The 25,039-nt window shown below is 47.8% G+C and overlaps 6 protein-coding genes across 6 annotated transcripts; 2 read left to right on the top strand and 4 right to left on the bottom strand.

The window, feature by feature from the left end:
* Positions 1-1,482: 1,482 nt before the first annotated feature.
* On the top strand, positions 1,483-2,568 carry GGS25DRAFT_521523 (uncharacterized protein; the record flags this gene model as incomplete). Its single annotated transcript, XM_049264076.1, has 1 exon — positions 1,483-2,568. The coding sequence occupies one exon, from the start codon at positions 1,483-1,485 to the stop codon at positions 2,566-2,568; it is 1,086 nt and encodes a 361-aa protein (XP_049116494.1).
* A 2,384-nt stretch (positions 2,569-4,952) lies between these two features.
* GGS25DRAFT_489869 (P-loop containing nucleoside triphosphate hydrolase protein) lies at positions 4,953-10,444 on the bottom strand. The gene is made up of 3 exons (XM_049260937.1): positions 9,426-10,444; positions 7,644-9,367; positions 4,953-7,587 (listed from the first exon to the last, which is right to left on the bottom strand). Exons 1-3 carry the CDS (start codon positions 9,807-9,809, stop codon positions 5,211-5,213), a joined length of 4,485 nt encoding a protein of 1,494 aa, XP_049116493.1. The 5' UTR covers positions 9,810-10,444; the 3' UTR covers positions 4,953-5,210.
* A 1,773-nt stretch (positions 10,445-12,217) lies between these two features.
* Positions 12,218-14,316, bottom strand: GGS25DRAFT_521521 (uncharacterized protein; the record flags this gene model as incomplete). The annotated part of the gene is made up of 2 exons (XM_049264075.1): positions 12,218-13,767; positions 13,830-14,316. The coding sequence occupies 2 exons, from the start codon at positions 14,314-14,316 to the stop codon at positions 12,218-12,220; spliced, it is 2,037 nt and encodes a 678-aa protein (XP_049116492.1).
* Positions 14,317-16,097: 1,781 nt separating this feature from the next.
* GGS25DRAFT_271608 (DEAD-domain-containing protein) lies at positions 16,098-18,632 on the bottom strand. Its single transcript, XM_049257392.1, has 2 exons — positions 18,244-18,632; positions 16,098-18,091 (listed from the first exon to the last, which is right to left on the bottom strand). Exons 1-2 carry the CDS (start codon positions 18,432-18,434, stop codon positions 16,168-16,170), a joined length of 2,115 nt encoding a protein of 704 aa, XP_049116491.1. The 5' UTR covers positions 18,435-18,632; the 3' UTR covers positions 16,098-16,167.
* A 2,202-nt stretch (positions 18,633-20,834) lies between these two features.
* GGS25DRAFT_489859 (nucleophile aminohydrolase) lies at positions 20,835-22,323 on the bottom strand. Its single transcript, XM_049260936.1, has 3 exons — positions 22,106-22,323; positions 21,872-22,029; positions 20,835-21,809 (listed from the first exon to the last, which is right to left on the bottom strand). Coding segments are annotated over exons 1-3 (612 nt in total). The 5' UTR covers positions 22,108-22,323; the 3' UTR covers positions 20,835-21,357.
* A 144-nt stretch (positions 22,324-22,467) lies between these two features.
* GGS25DRAFT_489858 (WD40 repeat-like protein) lies at positions 22,468-24,485 on the top strand. The gene has a single exon (XM_049260935.1). It carries the CDS (start codon positions 22,615-22,617, stop codon positions 24,412-24,414), a length of 1,800 nt encoding a protein of 599 aa, XP_049116489.1. The 5' UTR covers positions 22,468-22,614; the 3' UTR covers positions 24,415-24,485.
* The last annotated feature ends 554 nt before the right edge of the window (positions 24,486-25,039 follow it).

Below are 25,039 nucleotides of genomic sequence, written 5' to 3'. Positions count from 1 at the left end.
ACGCTATGTACATGTAAGTACCTCTATATCAAGCAAGTACCTACATACATACACAATGACGATTTACACTCAGACATTGATGTTATCTAATAAACCAGATTCAGTTCTTATTCTTACATCTATACTCAGAAGTTATTTAGTCAGGTCAAAAGGCTGATCATGATATGCATAGCGCGCCTGTAAGAATCTTCTCCACAGCGTGGAACTAGATTGCTGATTTACCTATCCTCCAATCTTCAGCAACATTTAAAGATATGTCCATATATTTGAGAGAAAAAAGAAAAAAAGGGCAAGTGAGACAAAACGAATGCGGTGTAATGGATTTGTACCTATCACAGCCCGTCCCAGGTATGCTAGGCTTGGTAATAACTGCTGAATTAGTCCAAGTGGCTGTATGCTGTGCGCTGTGCTACCAGGTCACACAACGTTGCCTGCAAGCCTACATATGTAGTACACATTACATACTAAATTTGCCGACGCTGTACCTACATACATGGCATACGTAGATATATAAGTATCAGTACATTGGACCCTGAGAAAGTTGGAGGACATTAATGAACTTAAATAGATGGTGGACATAGATCGCGCGGAGCTTGTACCTCACGTTACTGAACTTGGCGCTATTTTACTCTCAGACTATACCTAGTTTGACCGGGAAAGTACTAGTACGAGTAGTACGAGCCTACGAGGTAGGAAAGTCATCTACGCGAGCCTTCCTCGTCTCGTCTTGAACCAATTTGCTTTTTTACTGCTTATTTTAGCCTTTTGCTCCTTTTCTCGTTTGGTGTTCTATTTTCCCTATTTTCCCCCCCCTCTCTCCGTCCTCCGTCTCACCACGAACCTATTCACCAAATAAATCCATCAGCAAACAAAGAGGTTTTGTCTGGTGGGAGAGAGAGAGAGACAGAGAGACAACCTTAGAGGCGCATAGGTTTGGGTAAATCCAAGGTCAACAATATAGTTACTATCACTATCACTACCACTACGGCCGCTACCACCATTACCATCACCACTAACCACTAACCACTACCAAAACCAACTACTATCACTTACTACTATTATTACTACCACCATGCTACAAGTGGTATACTTTATTGCTATATCTATCTAATCCAACATTATTTTCGTCCGTCGTTAGTGACAAATATTGACTCTCACGACTCTCTTTTATAATCTCTATTCAATATCCTTATATCCTATTCCCTCCTTAGTCAGTCTTCTTTCGTAATTGACTTAAGGCCGAATACGAAGTTGGCAAACTCCGCCACGGCATCCTCAGTTACCTAACCTAACTTAATTGCCCATACACCTGGCTACCTACTTGTCCCATCCGACTTGAAAATCCCAAAACTTGTTTAGTTTTATCATTTTTATCCAGAACATTTTGCGATTGCGCTTGCGCGTCCCGAGTGACGTCGCGTTTTTTCATTCATCTAATTATTCCCCTCTCACTTACACCTACCGATCGCGAACTCGCCCATCATGCGCACTCAACCAATCCTCTTCACCGTGGTCGCTATCCTTGCTTCTCAAGTCATCGCTCAAGATGATACCACAACCGCCAATACCGGTGATGCGACTAGTACCGCACAGGACGTAACGACGACAGCCCAGACCACCGCCGATACCCCTACTACTACTACCGAGCAAACATCGGAGCAAACAACGGATCCAACTTCTACGGCTGCCTCCGAGACTACTACCGAGGCCTCTACCACATCGGACACCTCCCGGACAACTGGTACTTCTTCTGATATCACCAGCTCCACTACGCGTTCATCCGCATCTACATCCTCGTCTGATGACGATGTTCCGCTTCCGACCCTTCCTGGCCAGTATAGTTACCCTTCCCCTACCGTACCCCCCACCAGCAATGCTCCCTTTATGCAACCATCGAGTGTGCCAGAGGGTACTGTTTTCATTGCCGTGGGTGCCATCCTCGGAGCCTTCGGAGCGGCGGTCTTAATATGGCGGGCTGTTGTCGCCTGTCTCCTACATCGCTCCGTTAAGAAGGCTGCGATGGCTCAACAGCTTGCTAATGACAAAGCCACCTTCCCGCCGCCGCCTGCTCCCTTCTACAAATATACCGATCAAGCGTCCTCGGCCTCACTTGGTAACGCTATGGCAGGTCGTGGGGTACGGAGAACAACGCGAGGACCGATTCCTTCGTCCACTCCGAGCCAGTCTAATCTGTTCTTTTCCCCCACGGCTGCCACCCCATCTGGAAGCGTGAACAATCGTGAATCTCGATTTTTGCCCTCTGGTTTCTATGCTGCCGGTCAAGGTTCTCCGCAATCGGGCCACGGTCACTCTATCAGCTTGACCAACTTACGGCCGGATTCGCGTGGCGTTGGACGACCTCTTGGACATACACCTCCCGAGTCTCCTAGCCTAGCGCCCCGTGCAGATATGGTGCGGCAAAATATGAGTGCCAGCTCATTGAATCTGAACCGGCCGCCAAGTGGACGAGCACCAAGTGCTTTCCTAGAGGACTTGTTGGATGATCCTCAGAACCAGTTTCCGCCGCCAACTCACCCCAGCACCTGGAACCAGTCTCAACGACATTAGATGATTACAGTAGGCTAGCCAGGGGTGAGGAGGGTTCCTTTCTTCGGAGTCCGGAAAACGGAAGGCTATGGTGTTTGGCATTTTCAACTTCTTCTTCCTTACCATTTTTTATTTCATGGAAAGCATGAGCCGAAAGCATGATTTAGAACGAATCGAGACGAGGCAAATCACGGATGTGTAGTGGATGAGAGAAGAGGTAAAAGAGGGTTTGATGACCCTTTACTTTATGTGGTGAGATGCTCGTTCGGTTGTGCCTGTCGAGCAAACTGCTTGTGTAAAAACAATATGCGTGTACTAGGCATTAGAGAGTTTAGGAGTTTTTAAGGGGCAAAGGGCATAGCTGGGTGCGTCGAAACCCGCGGTCTGATTTGATATTTTTGGACTTTGAATGAAAGAAGACACACCGCTAGGTACTACTAAAGGTTATGACCTATATATCCCGAGTCCTTACTACGTCACGAGAGAGAGAGAGAGAGAGAGAGCAGAGAGAGAGAGGAAAAAGACGAAAAGGTAGCACAGCACTTGCAAACTACATTATTTAACTACATTTAACTAACCTACATATATACCACTATCTACTTTTTGCGTTATCTAATATTTACATATTTACCCCGGATCTACGTTAACAACATGGGTTTTGTTTATTATGTGGAGGTTTTTAGTTTTTGGTGGCGTTTTGTGTTTGTAAAGCTAGTAAATACGCACATACAGATATACCCCGTGGAGATGGAACTGGAGATGACCTGGAGATAGCCGCGATGTGGCTGGCTGTTGAGATCTAGGGGTGTGTGCGAATACGTGCGAATAGGAATGAAGGGATTTTTCTTTTTTTGCTTTTTGCTTTTTGCTTTTGCATAAAAGGTCAGGTACCTTATGTGTTGGGTACCGTGCATAAAAGATGCAGGTACGTGATGTGTGGGTGCATATATTATTATACACGTCCCCGGATTGGATAGATCTATGTAATACTACTACACGTGTAGTAGTAGAGGGGATGAGGTAAGATAAGATATGATGGTCGAATAGGAGATTTATTGGAATCAGATGTTAGATATTAACTAGTTAGATGTAAAGGTGTGTATAAGATGGAGGATAGGCACCTACATAAGGAGATGGATGGATAGGAGGTGAGAAGTGAGGCTGTTGATCTAATTAGTTATCCTCATTGCGTTTTTCAGCTTACCCAACTTCCAAGGCTACTTAATTACCTAATCTCTTACTTGTATTATACTGGCACACACACCCAAGTCTCAATAGTATCTGTATCCGAGTATGCCGCGTATAACTAAGTAAGATAGCACGTCTTGGAAAGTCTTGGGGGGCCAATAATCACACACACACACACACACACACACACACACACATGATGTAAAAACAATACCTACCTACATATGTACTTAGCTGCCTAGTTACCTAGGTAGCCTCCTATTCTTACCGTTGACCTTGGTATTTAGGTAGACTATTGGTTACACGTATAACATAGGTAGGTAGGTAGGTAGGTGGATTACACAACGTTCGATGGCTGGATCTCTCTACACGTGTATAACTTAACTATAGTTATGTACTACCTAACCCTAGGTAATACAACACAGGTAAAACCGTTGCCATTGCCAGCCTGCTTCGAGATCTTGTTTCCCCCTTTTCTCGTTTCTTCTTCTTTCCTCTATTTCCTTTTCGTTTTCGTTGTACGCTTTCTTCGGCCTCGTTCCCCGTGTTTCCTGTAGAAGTAAGTGGTACATAGCTATTCAGCTATCCGTAGGTATCAAGGTTCTAGGTAGTACTGTCCAAGCCATCCGTTCTTTCATTCATATAGTTATAGGTAGGTAGGCACACGTACGCCGGCCTACCAACTGGCTTGGTGTCTAACCTACCTACCTACCTACCTACCTACCTACCTACTGCTTATTTACATACCGATGACCATCATAACCCATAGCCTACCTATATATCTACATCAAACGAACATGGCGTCAGCCAGTCCACCGATTCTATCCCATCCTATCCTATCCCATCCCATCCCATCCTATCCTGTCCACCTAATCCACGTACGCATCAAGCCATAGGTATACAGCAAAATACCTGCCCAAGTTACCGATCTAGCACTTTTCTTGCCGTCTGTTGTGAGATGTAGTTATTATTGCAACGACACCATTACCAAGTAAGAAGCACCAAGAACCATATATCGAATCGATGCCTATGGTTGTCCCTATTAACGCTTGTCTACCTAGGCACCTACACTGTTACCTACCTACATTTGCTATGCACCATATCGTCCATGTAAGAAGCAACAGGCAATGGATAATACCTATATACTAGGTAAATAATAAACAATAAATAAGTAAGTAAGCTGGTAAGATATATGTATGTAGGTATGTATGTATGTCAGTAGGTGTGCACCCTCCATATCACCATACCCCCATATGCCCACGTATCTCATCTCATCTCACCTCATGTTCTATGTATCCCGTATCTCACATCCCACATCTATCCAATACCTATGTCCGTAAAATCCGCAACACCGTCCGTCTTTACCTACAATACCCAGGTACCTACCTACCTGTGCTATTCAAAACACATTTCCCCCATCCTTCTCCAACACATCATATCCAAGATCTTGACTAATCCAAACATCATCTACCTACCTATACCTCATCATCCTTCTCCCTCCTACTCCCCTCAGCCCCCAAGTCCCCCTTTTCCCCATCCCTACCCTCTTCCTCATTCTTCTCATCCTCATCATCAACACCATTCAACCCCGCAACCGCCCCCTCAATATCCTCCCTCCTAATCCCACTCCTCTCACACATCCCCCTAAATATGCCACCCCCCTCTCTCGCCCACAACTCCATCGGGCTGCCCAGCTCAGCAATACGCCCCGCATCCATGACGCAGATGCGGTCGTAGCCGACGATGGTGCGCAGGCGGTGGGCGATGCACAGCAGCGTCTTGCCGCGGAAGCCGGTGGCCATGGTCTTCTGGATCTTGTCGTCGGTCTCCATGTCGACGGAGGAGGTGGCCTCGTCGCAGACGATGATCTGGGACCCGCGCACGAGGGCGCGCGCGAGCGCCATGAGCTGCCGCTGGCCGAGGGAGAAGTTGAGCCCGTCTTCCTCGACGACGCTGTCGAGGTGGATGCGCGACGGGTCCTTGTCATCGATGGCGGCGTCGGCGGGCACGAGGTCGGCTTTGCGGAGGGCCGACCAGAGGTCTAGGTCCGTGTGCTCGTTGAAGGGGTCCAGGTTGCCTCGGACGGTGCCGCGGAAGAGTGTTGGGTCTTGGGGGATGATGGCGAGGCGTGAGCGCAGGTCGTGGAGACCGACGGTGGAGATGTCCACCCCGTCGATGACGATGCGGCCTCCTGAGATCTCCACGAGGCGGAACAGGGTGGACATGATAGAGCTCTTGCCCGCTCCCGTACGGCCCACGATACCTATTCGCTCGCCGCCGCGAACATGCATAGTCAAGCCCTGGAGTACCAGGGGCAAGTTGGCACGATATTGCATCTTGACATCCGTAAACTCAATCTCGCCCTTTTCGGGCCACGTGGGACGGACCTCGATGGTGTGCTCTGGAGCCTCCTCCTCGAGCTTAGTGCCGTAGTACTGGAGACGTTCCACCGCATTCATGCCGTTCTCCACCTCGGCTAGCTGCCTGACTGTGAACTGCAGCATCTGTACGATGGAGAGGATATACGAAAGCACGAGGCCGCCGATCGATGGTGAAACGCTGAATCGGGACGTCACGACCAATATTCCCGTGGTAAACACGAGCGCATTTCCAATGGTGTCAAGTCGGACCGACAGCCATCGTTGATTGGAAAAGGTCAAGTAATACGCTGCGTTCATCTCGTTGATGGCGTGTTGAAGGTCGTCGATGAATCGTTGTTGCAGCCCGTATGCACGAATCGATGCCACACCGCTGAGACCTTCGCCAAACTTGGCGAATACCACGGATCGGAGAACAGATTCGTAACGCTTGACTTCTCGGGCAGAAGCCCGATAGTACGATGCGGCTAGGATGAAGAGTACTGCCAGCGGAACCAGCGCGATAGCGAAGTAGTAGAAGAAGGCAATGATCAACGCGAACACGGAGATGATCATGCACAACGTAAGGAAGTACATCCTCAAGGCGTCGGTCAAATTGTTATCCATCACATCCACATCCCTTGAGAATCGATTCGTGATACGACCTAGCGGTGTCGTGTCGAAGAAGGACATGGGCGCTCTGAGAGTTTTGGTCACTGCCTGTCTCAGAAGCGTCTTGCTCGCAGTTGTACCAAACATGGTTAGCAGTATCGAGTAGAGGAACATCAGGAGGGCCTGCAGCGTTCCCAGTGCGGCATACACGCCAATGTACACGCCCATAGTGAGGCCGAAATGGTCCGATGTCCAGTAAGAAAGCCACAAGCTCGTCATGATGTTGGCACCCTGGGAGAGCAACAAAACGGAAACAGTGATAACGGCGTTGAAAATACTTCCCGAGGCTCGAATATAGGCGGTATAGACAGACCAAGGTACACTAGCCACTGCTCGCTCCTCTGCTTGCATCAACCCTTGGCTCTTCTTCTTCTTCTTTTTATCCTTAGCGCCATCCGCTGTTTTCTCCTCGACAGCGGCTGGATCGTCCTCCTTCTTCTCTTCCACCGCCGTTGTCTCCATCAGATGCCTAAAGCTGGCATAGTTCGCCATGAGGTTGTCAAACGTGTCGACCGCTTGAATCTTACCACCATCCATCCAGATGATCCGGTCGCAGCGGTTGAGCACCCACAATTGGTGTGTGGCAAGAATACGACATTTGTCCTTTAGGAGTCCTAGAATGGCATTATCCATGATATGCCGGCCAACGTGAGCGTCGACTGCACTGAGCGGGTCGTCCATGAGCACGATATCGGCATCGAAGTATATGGCTCGAGCAATATTGAGACGCTGCTTCTGTCCACCTGAGATGGTGATACCTCGTTCACCTATTTCAGTAGCATCCCCGTTCGGAAGCATGTCTAAATCTTGCTGTAGGGCGCATCTGGGCAGGGTTAGTACTTATCACCCTATTCCAAATAGAAGGGAGTATTTGCTTACGCTTCTACAACTTCCTTGTACCACTCACGATCCATCTCCTTGCCAAACAGAATATTATTACGAACACTTGTGTTCTGAATCCAGGCGTATTGTGGGCAAAAAGCGCGAGAAGCACCCAGCACAACCTCTCCTGACGTCTTCCGCATGTCTCCAGCCAGGGCAGCAAGCAAGGAACTCTTCCCACTCCCGACAGTTCCAATCACAGCAACCAGCTCATTTCTGCCGATTTCAATATCCAGGTCCTGGAGTTTGAAGGGCTCCCGTTCCTCCACAAGCGTGCTCGCTGTGTCTTCGCCACCATTATTGTTATTATTTGTATTAGAAGTCCGATTCGCACCCTTTGTCATGTCTCCATCTTTGCCCTTCTTTTTCCCGCTGGGACTTGCGTCCTTCTCGGAGTCTTGTGTTGGCGTTCTCTCCCACGTGAAAGCCGCGCCGTGCATCTCGACAGCATTATTTCCCTCAGGTCTAGAGACGACGTCTTCTTTCTGCTCCTCGGATAGCATATACTCTTGTATGCGCTTCAGTGATGACCAGGCGTCGACCGTCTGTCCTATCACGAGAGGAAGCAGGTTTAGAGGCATTCTCAAGCTGTTGAAGAGCGCAAGGGAAGAAAAGACTTGTGCAGCCGGAAGGCCGTGATTAGTGAGGGAGTACGTTATGAAGGACAACATAGAGGCATAGATGGGAAGCGACATGCTGACAGCATTGATGGCGTTTCGAATCGACAGAAGAACCTGAATGGCATGAATCTCCCGGTCTCTGATATCCTTGAGACGTTCCAAGAAAGCCCTCTCCCATCCAAAGAATTTAACAAAACGAACAGATTGGAGAATCTCCTGCATCAAGCTCACACGTTGATCCGTTATCTTGTTGATGGCAGCACGGCGCCTGAAGAGGAGTCGAATGGCTCGAGTCAACGCCGGAACACCTATGACGAGAAGTGCGAATCCTGCAAGGGCACTGTACGTCAAGTTGATGAGAAGAACAACGAGAGTGATGATGCAAGAAATCGGTGCTGTCCAGTTCATGTGAAAGAAGGCACTAGCTTGATCTATACGGTAAGTATCGACACTCATCAAGGTCACGATCTTTCCATTGCTCCAGCCGGTCCCGTCACCTGACACACCGGCCTTAGCTCCCTCTGGGCCTCCTTTTTTGGACTTATCAGACTTGTCTGCCTTTTCTGCGTTCACCTTTCCTTTATCTTCCACGTCATCTTTGGCGGAGACACCGGTGATCTCCTGTACACCACCAGCCCTTGCTCGGCCGGAGAGAACCATGGATTTCTCAAAGATTATGCTGATAAGGACAGCCCGTACTTGTCCTCCAACCATCATACCGCGGTAAATGAAGTGGTTGACTCCCAAGCTCTGCAGAACCTGCATAGCAGTGACGCCAATGACGAGACCAATCCCTCCACCGATTTGCGGTGGGGGCGTTCCGTTCTGGGACGCGTCCCAGGCTTCTTGCGCGAAAGTGATGAGATATCGCAAAGTAAAGGGGGACATGACTTGGAGGATGGATGCGATCAGTTGACAGAATCCGCCGATCCAGAACTCCCAGCAGAACGATTCGTGAATTGCCCAAAGGAGCGGGTACTTATCACCATTTTTCATTCGTCTCTCAAATGACTCCTTTACTTTGGCAGTCATCTTCTCGGCAGTCCTATCGGGATTTACCTTCCAGATATCATCCTGCTCTAGGGGCCGCTTATAACCAACCTGGATATATGTTAATACGGCAAGATGGAAATATACATGTGCTGGAGGTGATATTTACATTCATTAAGGGGGCCATCCACTGGAAAGTCAATTTGCTAAAGAAACCAGCAGTGTACTCCCTCGAGACTTGCCGCTCTTTAGGAACGGGCGGTATCGACCCCCATCTTAGTGGATTGGGGGTTTTGTACCATGGCTTAGGTACGGGCAAGGTCGCCCTTGAGGTAGTGCGGGTGGCGGCGCTTGTGTCGGTAGCATAGCTCTGAGTATGCTTCAGCTCTTCGCGGCCGACTCGCTCTCTTTCAGGGTCATCGTCTTTCTGAATCTCCTTTTCTGAGTCGCCATTTCCTGAGATGGGACTTGCTGGCTCAGAATTGGAAGTGGTGTTGACTTCTGTGAGCGGATCTGCCGGCTTGTTTTCTTTGTCTTCGGGTTCTAGGGCCATAGTATGGCCAAAAGTTAAAGCTCAATTAGGAAATCGAGTGGCAGGTAAAGCGAGGGCGACGGTATGTACTGTAGGTACTTGAGGACCTTGGGTACTTAGGTAGGTAGGGGTAAGTATATTCAGTGTTCAGTGTATGTAAGTCTCAAAGTCTCACTCATTAACTTCAAGTTTATCCAAGTTATTACACAAACTCTGAAACTGAAACTTGAGTCTCAGGTAGTTTACTATGTATGATATGCCGGAGAAAAGTGAGGAGAGGTGCGCGCAGGGAGGCGAGGGATATGTATGGCGATTATAAGTCGGCAAACGGCAAACGGCAAACGGAGTTATAAGAGACGGGATACTAGGTATGTATGTATGTAGGACCTATGTAGGTAGGTAGGTATGTACATTGAACAATGGCGGCTTAAGTGTTCGGCATTTACATAATCAATTTGAACCAGAGTCACCGGCGAATATAGAAAACAACGGATGAAAGAGCAAATTACAATGGGCTTCGGTCAGTAGGTATGGTAAGTATGTATTGTACAATCCTAGGTAGCGCATCCAAAGCAAAAGTGAGTAGGCATGAGTCTTGTAACCTAGTATGCACGAAATATGCACGAAATAGGCAATAATAGGAAGGGTCTCTGGACTTTTACGACGGTATCAGGCCTGGGAAAAAGGACAGTCAGGGGGCAGTTAAGAAGTACCGATGGGGCCGCACTGATCGTATACCATACTAGATTAGGTGTTAGCGTTTTAAGCTTGCCCCATAGGTACTTAGGAAGACTAAAAGTAAATAAACGATTAAAAGTACTATCATTAATAAGATAAGTGCTGTTAATAGGCCCACCCATTAGCGCGTTATTTAGGGCTGTCCTTTTTCCCACCCCTAAGACCATAGTACAACCTTTTAAGTATGATGCTTCCATTCATCGGCCCCACCATCCGGACCTAACTCCACTTATGAACAGAATTATACTATGTAGTTATATTAATGCTAAGAATGCTAAGAATGCTAAGCATACTAAGCATACTAAGCATACTAAGATATCTACACAATGTAGTAGTTGTGAATACCGAAGACCAAAACAACATTGCACCGTTTCGCTTCTGCCTATCGAGATTGTCAAAATGTCGGTAAGGACATCTTCAGGAGAGGGAAGAAACAAGGGAAGAAACAAGAGAAGAAGCGAGTTGTAAGCTGAAGTGCTTATTTCCTATTTCCGTATACCTAGTAGGCATACGTAACATGCCTAGAGTTGATTTTTTTTTTCTTTCCCAATCCCGTCCGTACTCGGATTTCCGAGCTCGCACTCGGCACAACTATTCGTTTCGAGACCCTTGAGCATTTGATTGGTGGATAAGCCTCAATCGAAATTATCTATCTAGATAGGGTATTATACATTAGGTATCTCATGCAGAAAATCTCTATACAATGTAGTTATACATTACTTTCATTCATGGATATGGCACATACTGTACATAACTACATGTACTTGGTTCAGTTCAAAGTTGTAAGTACATACAAGTGTACATGTGTAGTCACTTGACACTTGATACTTAAAGTTACAGCACGAGTAATACACTCATCAATGTTACTAACTTAAATAATCTACCTAGTAGGTACCCACTCTTTGCGGGCTGACAATGGAGATTCATTTTCATTTTAGTCTGGGGAAAGAGAAGAAAAAACCAGGTTAAGCTTTTAACCGTCCCGCCACTTCGGACGCTTTAAAAATCATTATATTAACCTACTAGGTAGTGTACTACATATCTATTATCCCGACGCCGGTCCCGAAACGTTGGACATCACTCCGAGAGAGAAGAGTTGATTTGTAATACTTGCAACTCCCACTTCACTTTGCTTTCCTTCTTCCTTTTCTAGTTACCTTACACTTGCTATACGATTGGGACATTAATGCTATGTATACCGCTGTTGCGAGATATACAGAGAATGACAACAGAGCCAGCTGCTTAGCTTACCGTGAGCCGTGCTGCCATGCAGCCGCCACCCCTTAATGCTCGTCATCAGCACTTGAGGTCTTCAATATTCCCAACATGTCTTACTATTGATGTACTTACTTAGGTACTTAGGTATTAACCAACTTAAATAAATCTCATTATCAATCAACCTTACAGTAGAAGCCTTCTTAGAACTACATTTCGTCAATTGACATTACGTCCCCAAATATTAGCCTAGCTACGCACTAGGTACTAGGTAGTCAACCTTTTCTTGCTCTTTTGCAATGCCATAGCCATAGAACCGTCGCCTTCCGTCCGTGATCTCTTCCTAGGAGTACAAAGTGTTCACTGTGCTGGGTGAACTAAACCTGCTGAGCTGAAGCCTGCTAGCGAATGAAAGTAAAAAAGGTCGTAAATGCGTCACGTACAAGGTGACAATCAATGACCAGAAGCAAATCGGCTCAGGATGTATCTGTGCCATCCGAACCATCGAGTCCCAACAGAGCCTTGCCAATAACATCAATGTCTTCGTAGTCGTCTCTGCCTTCGCCCTCGCCATCCTCACCGTCCTCACCGTCCTCACCGTCTTCACCATCCTCACCATCCTCGCCACCACTACCAATGCCCAGAAGCTCTTTCTCCATGGGATCTAGGTCATCCACATCGTCCATCGTGACATCGCCGTTAGCGTTGCCGTTCGATTTTTTCTTCGAGCTAATTTTTCCTGGGCTGCCGTTTCTGCCATGGTCGGCGTGTACGTCCGGCGACGCGTAGCGCGATCCTTGGGTGCGCCTCTTGCCCGTGGCTATGACCCCCAAGTCTAGTCGTCCGTCCCAACGTCGAAGTCGTCGATCAGCTCTCCGAAGTGAGGCCGCGTACGAAGCAAATTCCTCGCCGAAATCGTCTTCTTCTTGGTCGAGCTGGCAAAGACCACCAAAGCCTCGGTCTATAAATGGTCCCTTTTGGTCTCTGTGCGATCCCAACCATGTCTCTTCGTCACTGTCCATAAATGGGTCCTTCATAGCTTGTAGGCGACGTCCTGCTCGCATGATTGCACCTTCCTGTCGGCGTATCTTTCGCGCATGATGATGCTGTCTACGCAGTCCGCGTCCGAGAATGTGTTCTACTCGTTGGTTACGGTTGCGTTCGACGGCGAGTTGATGCGCAGTGGGAGGACGTGGCTTGCGCGGGACGATACCTTCAATAACGTGCGATCCTGGCCCTGCGGGAGACGAACCTTCAAAGACCAAATTCTTTAACGGTGCACCACCCCGTCGTCCAGTGCTATTGAGTCCGATGCGAGACAAAGCTCTCGGTGGCGGAGTAGATCGTGTGCTATCTAAATCTGACTCATGTTTTGATGGGCGTATTCGAGGGAGGATCGCAGCTGTTGGGCCTTCATCGGCTAGAACTCTTCCTTTGGAAGCTCTTTTGTCGCGGGGGTCGTTTATAGCTTGATCAGCGGCGATGATCCTGGCCCTAAAACTTTGTCGCTCGCGTCCAAAGTCAATCTCCTCTGGCGCGTCTATATTCTCACGGTCTTCCTCTTCTGTTGTCATCTCCTCCATCTGGGGGACTCCCTGGTTTGCGACTTCCGTGCCGTAGTCAACACCGGCACCAAAAGGATTCTCTTCACAACCCTCTTCCGTAAAATCAGACTCGAGGTAAAACCACATTAACCACAAAAAGGCTCTCGCACGGGACTTGCTAGTGTAATTAGTCTTCATGATGAGATCGTGAAATTCGCCACCAGGGGGGAAATGCAACTCTGCAATGTAAGACGCTTGCTGGCATATGAGGAAGATGAGGTTAACTGGGTTCGAACGTGGGGGGTCCTTGCCCTTAAACTCGCCTAGCTCGTGCGGTTCTGGTCGGTCTTCGGCGGCACCCTTGAGAATTGATTTTAACCTCGGCGCATCCTGTAGCTGCTTGTAGGCAGATGTATCCTGGTGAGCTTGTAGGGACGGGATAGCATGATATGTTCGGAGCTGAGCTCGCATCTCGGGGAAAACTGGATTGGAACCATGGTTAGCATCGATATATCGTGAAGGCTATGGGCAAGATGGAACATACAGTTCAACGTCGTATTCATCCGACCCACGTTAACGAGCAAGCACACCATGGCCATATGCTTTGCACCTTCACGATCACTAAGCAACTTATCCCGCAAAACCTTACTTGTCTTGCTGCTTCGAGCCATGGTATCAACGTAGAGGTCTGCGAATGTCTGCTTATCCTTGCCATCGCCTATAGGCTCGTAGCTGTTCGTGAATACTTTATTGTCGTCGTCGAAAACGGCCTTGAGGAAATCGTATTGGATGTCTCGTCGCCATAGCGGTTCTCCATCTTCTTTTTTCAAGTGTCTGATTTTTCCCACGGTGGGAAATGATGATGATGCGGCGCCGCCAGTTGACTTGCTCTTGGGACGCTTACTACCATGTCCAGATTCGGATCTGATGATACTGATGTCAGCGTTGTCCCCTGGCGTGCTATCCCTTGGGCCAATGCTGGAAGCGCGCGACCAGCGTCTTTGGTCAGGCGTGCTCTCCTTCGACGCCATTTCTACAAGTACGCATGTGCTCGTTTGGCCACTCGTTGATGATGCCGCGCGTTTGTCGTTGATAAATTGGTACAAATGGAGATGAATGGAGAGACTAGAAAGATGAGGTTAATAGGTGCCGGTGGACTGATTGATGAATTTAAACCAGATGACTTCTGCGACGATAGCTTCTCTGGCGTGAATTATAAAATGAAGGGAAAGAAAAGAACGTTTAACTAATGGCTGCTAAGGATGCAAGTGGGAAACTTATACAGATCGCACCGCTATTGAATAGATACTATGTAGATGGGGGAAGAGCACTGTGCGGGCTGCAAATTTAACAAATTGGAAGTTGCGAGCCTCGTCACAAAGAAAAGGAAACCGTGCTGGAATCAATCTGCTCACGTTTGTCTACTAAATTACCTAAGTTTAGTCGCGTCACCTTTTAGAAGCACAGAACTCCCTGTAGCCACGACAAGTTCAAATTTTGTTGGCTCTAGCCACAACCCAACGCCACCGCCCCGTGGGTACATTCAATACTGTGCAATAAATATTTAGTACGTACTACGTAGTACTATCGTACGTACATATTCATCCAACTGACACCCGAAAATCTTTAACTGACGATAACATTGATGACTTTTCATACATACATAGGCAAGCAGGTAATACCTATCCGACAACCTCTTCAAGTTGTAACTTCAATGTTGGGGATTCAAGGGGTGTGCACATTTACATATCTACTTAATACTAACAACGTACCCATTTTTTTGGTTTACGGATAAAAGATCTATATCATGCAGACATAACTGTTTCAGGCCTACGGTATGTATCACTCATCACACAACACATTGGAAGAATTCAACTAAAGGAGCAACTAATTTTTTTATTTGGGAAGTTCTCAGTCCGTCGTAGATGGATTCTCTAGTCCACCACAGCGCGAAGAACCTCAAAAGGGCCTGAAAGCGTCTCAGCCAATGTTCGCGAAAGCACTGCCATTGGTGGCAGATGGGGATCGATCTAAAAGCAATTCCCTATGCCCTTATTCGTCTTGAGCAGATCCCAGACCTACCCTCCAATACTGTTGTTTGGAGAGGTCTGGAGCCTATGCCTGCTCGCCCGAGACGCCGATTTTGTTTTCTCGATCCACCGAAGATTACCATTCTAATCATTGCCCTCTATGTGGGTTCCCTCACCATGGCGAGTCTTGAATAAGAGCTCTGCCAACCAGAGAACCGAGAAATCCACTTTTGTCTATGAATATGCCATCAACGCAAATCCACGGCCATGCGAAAAACGCATTACCCCATTCTATGGGAAAACGAGAAAAAAATCTCGGCCGGCTTCCAAATGGCAAATACTAGGTACATCGAAGCGGAGATCGTCATCGTCGTTAAGCGTGCCGCCGCAGACCCTAAGTGCAGCACTTCTCTAAGTGATGAATCATCTCCGGAATTTTCTTGGTCAAGGTACGTGTTTGACCTCCAAACGTCTCATGCGGCTGCTCGCATGCGCCCCCCTCGCAGTCTTCTATGGGTATCAAGTTGTGAGGGGTGCAGCCGATAATAAAGACAAATGCCGTCTATCGTATGCCAGAGCTCTATCTTTCTGTAGAACTCGAATCTGCCGATCCAGGTTGGAGGCTGGAAGTCGGGTGTGCCGTAGAAAGGAGTATGTCGGCGGGAAAGTGTCGAAAAATGCCAGTAAAAAACGAGTAAAAGACCTTGCGTAACTCGATGAGAATTGTGAAAAGCAGAAAATGAGACCGTGAAATCTATGAACCGCATCGCAAAAGTGCCCGTCCCCCTATCCTCATTTGCGGCTTGTGGAAGGGAGGAAATCATTTAGGCATGTCAGATGTTGTTAATGAGATTACCACCAGGAGGCTTGACCACCTGGACCTCCAGGGTTACCGTAGCTACCCCCACCGTAGCCTGGACCACCGCCTCCGAAACCTCCACCATAGCCCGGGTTGGGAGGAGGAGGGCCATTGAAGCCGCCGCCACCGCCGCCGCCTCCGTAACCGCCGGACTGCTGAGGTCCACCGAAGCCGCCACCGAAGCCAGGGCCGCCGCCGCCGCCACCGCCAGCACCAGCGTACTTTCGGAAATCGCGGTTCGCGCCTTGACCGCGTCCACGGCCACCGCCAGATCGTCCACCACGGCCACCACCACCGAAAGAGCTCTCTCGAGCAATCGTCTCAAGGAAAGCTGGTACTTCCTGGTTAGCTTCCTTCAAAAGCTCAATGAGATCTCGCACAACACCACGGTTGCCTCGGTTGAAAAATGCGGTCGAGTGGCCCGTGTTACCCGCACGGCCAGTACGACCAATTCGGTGAACGTAGTCGTCAATATCAGTGGGAAGATCGTAGTTGACAACGTGAGTAACGTTGGGAATATCTAAACCACGGGCAGCTACAGCAGTAGCGACCAGAATGGGGCATCGCGCATTTCGGAACATCTCCAAGGCACGTTCACGTTCGCGCTGCGTACGGTCGCCATGGATTGAAGTTGCGGGGAAATTCTGGTTGATCAAGAAATCAGATAAAGAATCTGCCATGCGCTTCGTCTCAACGAAAATCAAGGTGAGACCGGCACCATGAGTGTGCAAGATGTCTAAGAGAACAGAACGCTTGTCGTTATCTTCGACGTACTCGACCTTCTGAGTGATATTCTCAGAGGTTGATCCAACACGGCCAACCGAAAGGAAGACATAATCCTTGAGGAAATCACGAGCGAGCATCTGAATGTCGCGAGGGAAAGTGGCTGAGAACATGAGAGTTTGACGAAGCTGCACACCAGGCATATCTTCGCCTTCAACAATACGTCGGATTTGAGGCTCGAAACCCATGTCCAACATACGGTCAGCCTCGTCTAGGACAAGGTACTTGATGTTCTGGAGGGAAATGCGACCTCGCTCTATGAGATCGACAAGACGTCCCGGAGTAGCCACGAGAAGATCACAGCCACGCTCGATCTGGCGTAGTTGAGATCCAATGTCGGCACCACCGTACACCACACAAGGGCGAACCCAGGATCGGTAGGCAAACTTGCGGGACTCGTCGTAAATTTGAGAGACCAACTCACGAGTTGGAGCAAGGATGAGAGAAGTGGGGTATGCCTTACGCTGACGGCCATAACCACCGCCAGGAGCGCCGACGGGGACAGCCGATGGACCAGTAAGGAAGGCCTGAGAAAGGATAGGGAAAAGGAAACCACCAGTCTTTCCGGAACCAGTCTGAGCACAAGCCATGAGATCTCGTCCGCCCATGACAATGGGGATAGAGTATTTTTGAACAGGGGTGGGGACTTTGTAATGAGCCAGCTCAATGTTGCGGATCAAGTGATCGTCTAGAGGCGGGTTGCTGAAAGTAAGAACGGGCTCGGGAACATCGTGGCCAGAGGCTTCGACCGGAATATCATCGTACTTCTCGAAGTTGATACCAGTATGTTGTTTGGATGGATCGTCAGGTGTGCCGAACAACTCACGCTCCACGCGAGCGTTAGCAGGACCTGGAACATGCTTTCCATCCCGCCACTGTCCATCGCCGGAACCACGAGCGTAGCCGCCGCCACCACCACCACCACCACCGCCGCCGCCACCGCCACCTCCGGCAGCATTCGGGTTGCCGTAAGCATTACGATCGAACTGTCTGTTGTTGTTCCAACCACCACCGCCGCCGCCGGGACCTTGGCGCTGTTGCTGAGGAGGGGGGAAATCAGGGCCAGGACCGGGAGCAGGACCAGGAGGGGGACCCCATCCTCCAGGGGCGGGACGAGCGTCGAAGTTGTTGTTACTAGAGGACGTCATGTTAGTGATTGCTCACACAATGCCCAGGACATGCTAGGAAGGCATTCTTTCAATTCGGTAAACAATATAAAACAAAATTCATAGGAAATATCAGGAAATAAGATGCAAACGAGATTGTGAATTGAGGATTGCACTTACCCAGCCCAAGCGCTACTGTTGAGGCCATTCATGGAAGGCGGAGGACCACCTACGGCCATGGGAGGGGGGGGACCGTTGCTTCCACCACCACCGACCTTGCCTCTCATATGAGGCGGAATGTAGGATCGAGGTTGAGAAGCCTGCTGCTGGTCACCCAGGCTTAAGCCGCCCATGTTTAATTGATCGGCCATGTTTATGTTAAATTGAGATGAAAGTAGATCAGGTTGAATTTGTAATGTGAAGATAGAAGTATGTGTTTCTGGGAAGAAATTTTCTCGTACGGAACCCTGCCGAAAAATTCTCTTTCGAAAAGAACGAACGAGTTCAGTTGAAGAGAAATTAAAAATATGGTTGGGTAGATTGTAGAGAAGAAGTCCAGAAATGAATGTCTGGAGATAAGGTCGATGTAAAAGGAATCAACGACCGAAATGATTGATTCTATTAGGTAGTTGCTAGAAAACGAAACAGATGCACCTTCTCTCTCTCTCGGAATTATCAAGAGACGTAAGTTGCAAAGGCTCGTTTGCTGATTGATGCTGCGTACTTCTGTAAAATGATTACAGAACACACGTCTAGTAAAGAAAAAGATGCCTTTAAGATCCCTTGAGAAAAGAAATCAAAACCAAATCTTTTTCAAAGGAAAGAGAAGAACCCCGAACGAAAATGCAGAATATGCCTTTTTTTTCAGGGGAGGGGAGGGATGTGGTTATGTGTTTGAGGGTTGGTATGGCAAAGGGATTGTGGGGGAGAAGAAGAACGGATCAGATGAAAAAAATTCAGGAAGTTTTGAAGTTGTGTCGAAAATCGAGAACGCGTTAGCGTTGGGTCCGTGACTAAGGGACTTACCTAGACTTAACTGGGTAAGTATGCTGTAACTGCAGTAACAACAGGGCAGCAACTACCAATTAAAGATGATATTAGGGGGGGATTGGGGGGAGGGGGGGGGCGATTGTCGATATCGATATTACCTTATCGAAGATTAACCCTTGAAAATCTTGGAAAATATTTCCATTCTTAGGAAATTCTATGCAATTATGCAGTTATGCAGCTATAGTGTAGACTCTCAAGGTATGGACACCCATTTCATTTGTTGTAATACATGCAGGGATGATAATTTTTCAGCTACATCACATCATTATTACTAACCTAGGTAGGTATGTATGTATTTATCATTCGCCCCTGCCTCAGTTATTAATGTTTGGGCAAACTGCGACTTTTTCTCTCAAAAGCCACCTGGGCGCTAAACTTGGAAGTTACGAGTGGTGGTAGGTGTAGAATTCCAGAATCCAAACTAAAATACTAAAGCGCTATGTACCTGGGCGCTCCGATGTCTGTACATAGCTAGTACATACCAGTTACATACATCATTGATATTACATAGTAGTATTTGTACTGCAACCCTTTTAACTCCAGGTTTGATGGAAAAGTTCCCTGACTACAACCTAGATTGCCCAAGCTTGCGCCATTAAAGATTTATCTTCTCTAATGCTGATACAAAATGCGGAACACTCAAATCATCTCGGATCTTCTAGAAACCATACAATGCATGTACATATGTATGTATATACCTACACTGGTCCTACAGCATATATTATGTATGTACCTAGTCATTGAATTTGCATTTATCCGAATCTTGTTCGGTCTTGTCCGGTGGGGGAGCACGCTTTTTTTTTTTTGTCTTTTGACACTAGATACTTCCATTTATCAAGCTACCCAAGGGGCTTAACACATAGTGGTTCAGTAGTAAAATAATTCCTGCTTCCTAGACAATCCAACAGTGAATGATGTACGACTTTAATCCATCGCCACCGATGTCCCGGGTTTATAGTTGCCATATTACATATACATATACAAATGTATGTATGTATGTTAATTGAGTCCTGGGCAGCAGCTCCCCCCCCCCCCCCCCCCCTTTTCCCACTTATTTTCTCTTCATTCCTTCCTTTAAAGATGCTGCCATGCATACGTAATTAATCATAATGTCCCTAACGATCTCGTATTCCTAGCCAGGTGCATACATGTAAGAAGTTCAACGTTCTCAGGAGTTAGCGAAATCTACTAGGTTACATATACGTACATAATACATTATGTATGGATAGTATCATTGATGTATGTAAATAGTTCTAGGTGGGTCGATTGATGAAAGGCTTTCAGAATTAATAAAGTTCAACACTAATGATAGGGCTTGGAAGCTTGATGGGCGTTCATGCTGTTGGTCAGTAAGGGGCCAGGCGGATGTCACTCTACTGCAACGAGGCTGCGGTGTTCCAATAGGAAGCCTGCCTGCATGGTGAATAGGTGTGGTATCCTGCAGCAGTCTCACCGCCCAAAAGACAGTACACCGCCTAACGAGTTGCTCAGTTTGCAAGTAGAATAATAGCACTTGACATGCCTATCTAAGGCTTCTGAGAGGGGGATAGCGGGAGTATACTGGGCAATATGAATTCCTTCGAATATAAATAACAACATTGAACATCAATGATCGAATTACATATCTACCTAGTTACTTACTACTAGGTAACTACCTACCTAAAGGCTAATAGTTGAGTACTCGTCCACGATCGTATTCCCAAACATTCAACACTCGAATCTTTGAATTACATTATAGGTAGGTACCATGGATAAATACGGGACCACGTAAGTAGCATGTCCAACAAATATTTCGTGCGTAATCTCGTCATTACTAGCTATGCGGATGAAGTGTCCGTCTAAAGACATCATTTAATTACTCGAGGCTCCACGGGCTAATAAAAGAAACAATACTTGCTACCTAACCCAACGATGATTTAGGGAAAGTACAATTACTTGTCATGACGTTGTGTATTCTATATACCCCCTAGCCCTTCACGATGCGTTGTAGCTGTAGCACTTGTCCCTAGCAGGTAAGATATGGTCATAGCGGTTCAGGTCTCTGCCTGGTTGACCACACAAAATAATCCGTAGATGAAAATGCCTAGGTACGTAGTATGCAGTTGCAATTAAGACAGACTTCAAAGGCCAGCTTGCGACTTCAACACTAGGCCATGATATGGTGATTGTCACCTATTGCCCAGGGCCCTAATGTTACACGTGTGGCCACTACTCCGAGTACCTAGCCTTAGCATTGACCCTGCCTTATGCGCCCTTGACAATCTTATCATTATTGAACTCCATCTCCCGAATGCCATCCTTTGTAACCACCTTGACTATCACGCCCTTGAAATCAATAGGTAAACGTCGCTTCAGCTCGTCCGTGCACATCTCGAGCACCTTGAGGCCTTGAACAAGCGTCATGTCTGGATGGTGGTGCTTATCTAGGATGGAGAGGCAGTAGTATTGTGCGTAGCCGTGGGCGGCATAGGGGACAGCAGCTAGGGCTGCTAGGTAGTCCAGCCAGAACAAGCTCGGCTTGTGAGTGATGGGATCGACGCCTCCTAAAAGCAGATTGACATTGTACGGCTTCCTCGACCGTAAGCTCGACGCAAGCTCACCGCGGACGTAGTGCGCCAAAGCCGTGGGAGATAGGTCGCTTTCATTTCGCATGGAATAAAGCTGGGCGTTTGCTTGGATGTACTCAGAGAATTGGACTACTGATGATTAGCTTTCCATTTTCCAATATAATACCCCGCTGCTCAGGAACTCAGCGCACTTGTATCTCCAGCTTCGCCAGAGAATGCAACCAGTGTATGCTTGTTCAGCGATCTCGTCTTGTCATCGGTAGCCTTGAGAATGGTAGGACCTCGCATCGCAGCCTTAGAAGCTGCGATTATCGTGAAGTCCTTGCCGGTGATTCCTAGTAGTATCTCCCTAATCCCACCAGTATTAGCTTTCTTAATCGAAGAGGTATGTACCTAGTATGATGTCAGTAAAGTAGTAAACGTACATGTTGATTTATTTGTAGTAGCAGTAATGAAGGTTGTAGAGTAGTAGGTATTATCTTTGGTGGGTTAAAGGAACCTGTCGTTCCTAAAACTGTAGGTTAGGACCGTTAGGTAAGTAAGTAAGTAAGTAGCCTTATGCTTGACACGCAAGGAAGCTACAGCCTAGCAGTTGCTAGCCTATCAGCATACATAGAGCTCCAAAACTGATTTAACGATCAATCACCGCGGCGGATCGGAACGATTGAACGGACATCGGAAAGCACAGCCACAGTTTCTCAGCCGCGCCCCACGCTGACAAGGGAAAGCTCAATCACCTAGACCAAGGTGGGTCCTGTCAACGTCCCGCAGAACTTATCGCAGAACTTTTTTTTTTTTAGTTTAATTCTTCTCAGTAGCCAAGAAACGAACTTTTCTTCTTCTTTTGGTGTTTAGAGTATGGAAATATTTTGAAGACAACATAAGATTTAATACACAATTGCATTGATCACTTGGGACCCTATCCCTTATCATTATGTCTTCTTTTTTCACAGTTCCAGGTGCTCAGAAAAAACGAAAACGTGCACCCGTTACTGACGCGCCGAAAAAACGAGTTGCGATTTCCAAGTCCTCAAAATCTTCCAAAACACCGTCAAAGCCTACACCAGCACCCAAAAAACGAGTTGAACGAGTTGAGCGAGATGAATCCATATCAGGCAGCGATTCTGAAAGTGACGGGGTTGCCGATGAGCCCGAAGAAGTCGAATCGACCTCCGAATCGGAAAACGAAGGAGAGACAGCAGCAGAGAAGAGGTTGAGGCTAGCCGAGAGATATCTTGACAACGTTCGACAAGAGGTAGATGAGGCAGGCTTCGATGCTGAAGACATTGACCGCGATATAATAGCCTCGCGTTTACAGGAGGATGTTGCTGAAGCAAAGGGAAAAGTATACCGAACAATTGCTTCAGAGCTCGCCATTGACCAAGCATCTCATACACTTTTCCGATCCAATACACACGCAACGACCTCGGTCGCCATATGCGCACCGTATGTTTACATCGTTACAAAAGACCAGTGCTTGGTCAAGTGGAAATTACAGGAATTGCCCTCCAACCAATACCCGCAAACTACGAAGAAGAAGCCGAAGAAGCCCCCAGCACCTCCGCGTCGACAGCCAATTAAGGTTGCAATGGTAAAGGGGAATCGCAAAAGGGCAAATGATAAAAACTACCAAGGACATATAGCCGATATACTGTGCGTAGCTGCCTCACAGGACGGCAAGTTTGTTGTCACTGGCGGGGCAGACAAACGCCTAGTTGTCTACGATGCCAAATCATTAAAGCCCCTACGCGTCTTCACACATCACCGCGATGCTGTAACGGGTCTAGCTTTCCGACGAGGCTCAAATCAACTCTATTCAGCCTCCAAAGACCGTACCGTAAAGGTATGGAGCTTAGACGAGCTGGCATACATCGAGACTCTCTTCGGTCATCAAGACCAAGTAGTGGACATCGACGCGCTTGCACATGAACGATGTGTGAGTGTGGGCTCTCGAGATCGTACGGCCCGATTATGGAAAGTTGTCGAAGAGACCCAGCTCGTATTTCGTGGCGGATCGATCGACAAGAAGCAAAAGCCAAATATCGATCCGCGATCACTGGCCCACGAGGGCAGTATGGATCGTGTGGCTATGATTGACGAAGAGCTTTTCGTCACGGGAAGCGATAACGGCTCGATAGCTCTATGGAGCATACAAAAGAAGAAGCCACTCTTCATCTTACCACAAGCTCACGGACTCGAGAACCCGTTGCTACCCACGGAGGCGTCAGCCGAGGTGAACCCTGATCCCAAGATTGTGCCACCCCCGCAACCAAGGTGGATCACTGCTTTACGCACATTACCATACTCTGACCTCATCCTGAGCGGCAGTTGGGATGGCTACGTTAGGGCCTGGAAGTTAAGTAGCGATAAAAGGAAGATCGAGCCTGCAGGGATCTTGGGCAATCCATCCTCCAGCGTTGAGACTACATCAAATGGTGCATCTATTGCTGCTGCTGCTGATGATGATGATGATGCCGGTGACGAGACGAAAGCCAACGGCGCAAACGGGACGAAACCAGAGCCTTGGTTGGTCAAGGGTGTAGTGAACGACATTGCCCTGTTCGAGCGGGGAGACCGCGGGAAAGACGGGCTTTGTGTCGTAGCCGGCGTGGGTAAGAACCACCGGCTGGGTGGGTGGATCAATTTTAAGAAGGGGAAGAACGGCGCCGTTGTATTCGAGGTGCCGAGGGCGAAGAATAGTCTCGAAAATGGGGCCGTGGATGCAAAGGCATAGAAGCAGAATAGTATACAAAAGTTAAAGAGGGAGAGAGGAGAGGAGGCGAGGGAGGGAGGGAGCATGGGAGCATAGGAGCATAGGATATGTGGCTTCAAATCCCACTCTGGAATTGATACCCATTCTTGACACTTCAGCTAAAATGTGCATTGGACTTGCGTGATGATCTCGTTGTGATACGCAAATGGACTGTTTTTGGCCTGTATATGCCACCTTACTTGGTGAGTCCTTCGTAGAGAGTAGAGGTGGGTACCTGCCTATGGGTATAGGTATTTGCCTCTTTCCTATAATTACATGATGGAAACTTTTAGGTCGGGTTATTCCTGCCTGACTTACTCCTTCGTCTGATATAACGTCGTACTTGATTCCAAGTAGGCCTTTCAAGGTAGGTAGTAGTGGCACCTAGTGGTAGCGGTAGCAGACTGTGGCTAAGTGTGAGCTTGACTGACTCCTACAAGAAAGGCCAAACACTACAGTTACCTCTCTGAACCAAGTTGTTCTTGTCAGGGGTTTTGAAATAATAGGTGGTTATACTCGGACGAAACCCATGGCCATCCCTTACGGTGATGAAACGTTTCAGTGGAACCTGTACAGATTCTAGATGTCTTTCATGCATTCATCCATC

Source organism: Hypoxylon fragiforme, assembly GCF_022984875.1.
Source record: "Hypoxylon fragiforme strain CBS 206.31 chromosome Unknown GGS25scaffold_5, whole genome shotgun sequence".
Lineage (NCBI taxonomy): Eukaryota > Fungi > Ascomycota > Sordariomycetes > Xylariales > Hypoxylaceae > Hypoxylon > Hypoxylon fragiforme.
The sequence above is the reverse complement of the archived record's forward strand: the minus strand, read 5'-3'. Positions and strand labels throughout refer to the sequence as shown.

Coding starts and splice junctions, on each gene's coding strand:
- GGS25DRAFT_489869 (XM_049260937.1), bottom strand. CDS start 9,809: ATGGCCCTAGAACCCGAAGACAAAGAAAACAAGCCGGCAGATCCGCTC. Junction 9,368..9,425: donor GGATGGCCCCCTTAATGAAT/GTAAATATCACC, acceptor ACATATATCCAG/GTTGGTTATAAGCGGCCCCT. Junction 7,588..7,643: donor TACAAGGAAGTTGTAGAAGC/GTAAGCAAATAC, acceptor AACCCTGCCCAG/ATGCGCCCTACAGCAAGATT.
- GGS25DRAFT_271608 (XM_049257392.1), bottom strand. CDS start 18,434: ATGGCCGATCAATTAAACATGGGCGGCTTAAGCCTGGGTGACCAGCAG. Junction 18,092..18,243: donor AACAGTAGCGCTTGGGCTGG/GTAAGTGCAATC, acceptor GACGTCCTCTAG/TAACAACAACTTCGACGCTC.
- GGS25DRAFT_489859 (XM_049260936.1), bottom strand. Junction 21,810..21,871: donor TGGCGAAGCTGGAGATACAA/GTGCGCTGAGTT, acceptor AATCATCAGTAG/TCCAATTCTCTGAGTACATC.
- GGS25DRAFT_489858 (XM_049260935.1), top strand. CDS start 22,615: ATGTCTTCTTTTTTCACAGTTCCAGGTGCTCAGAAAAAACGAAAACGT.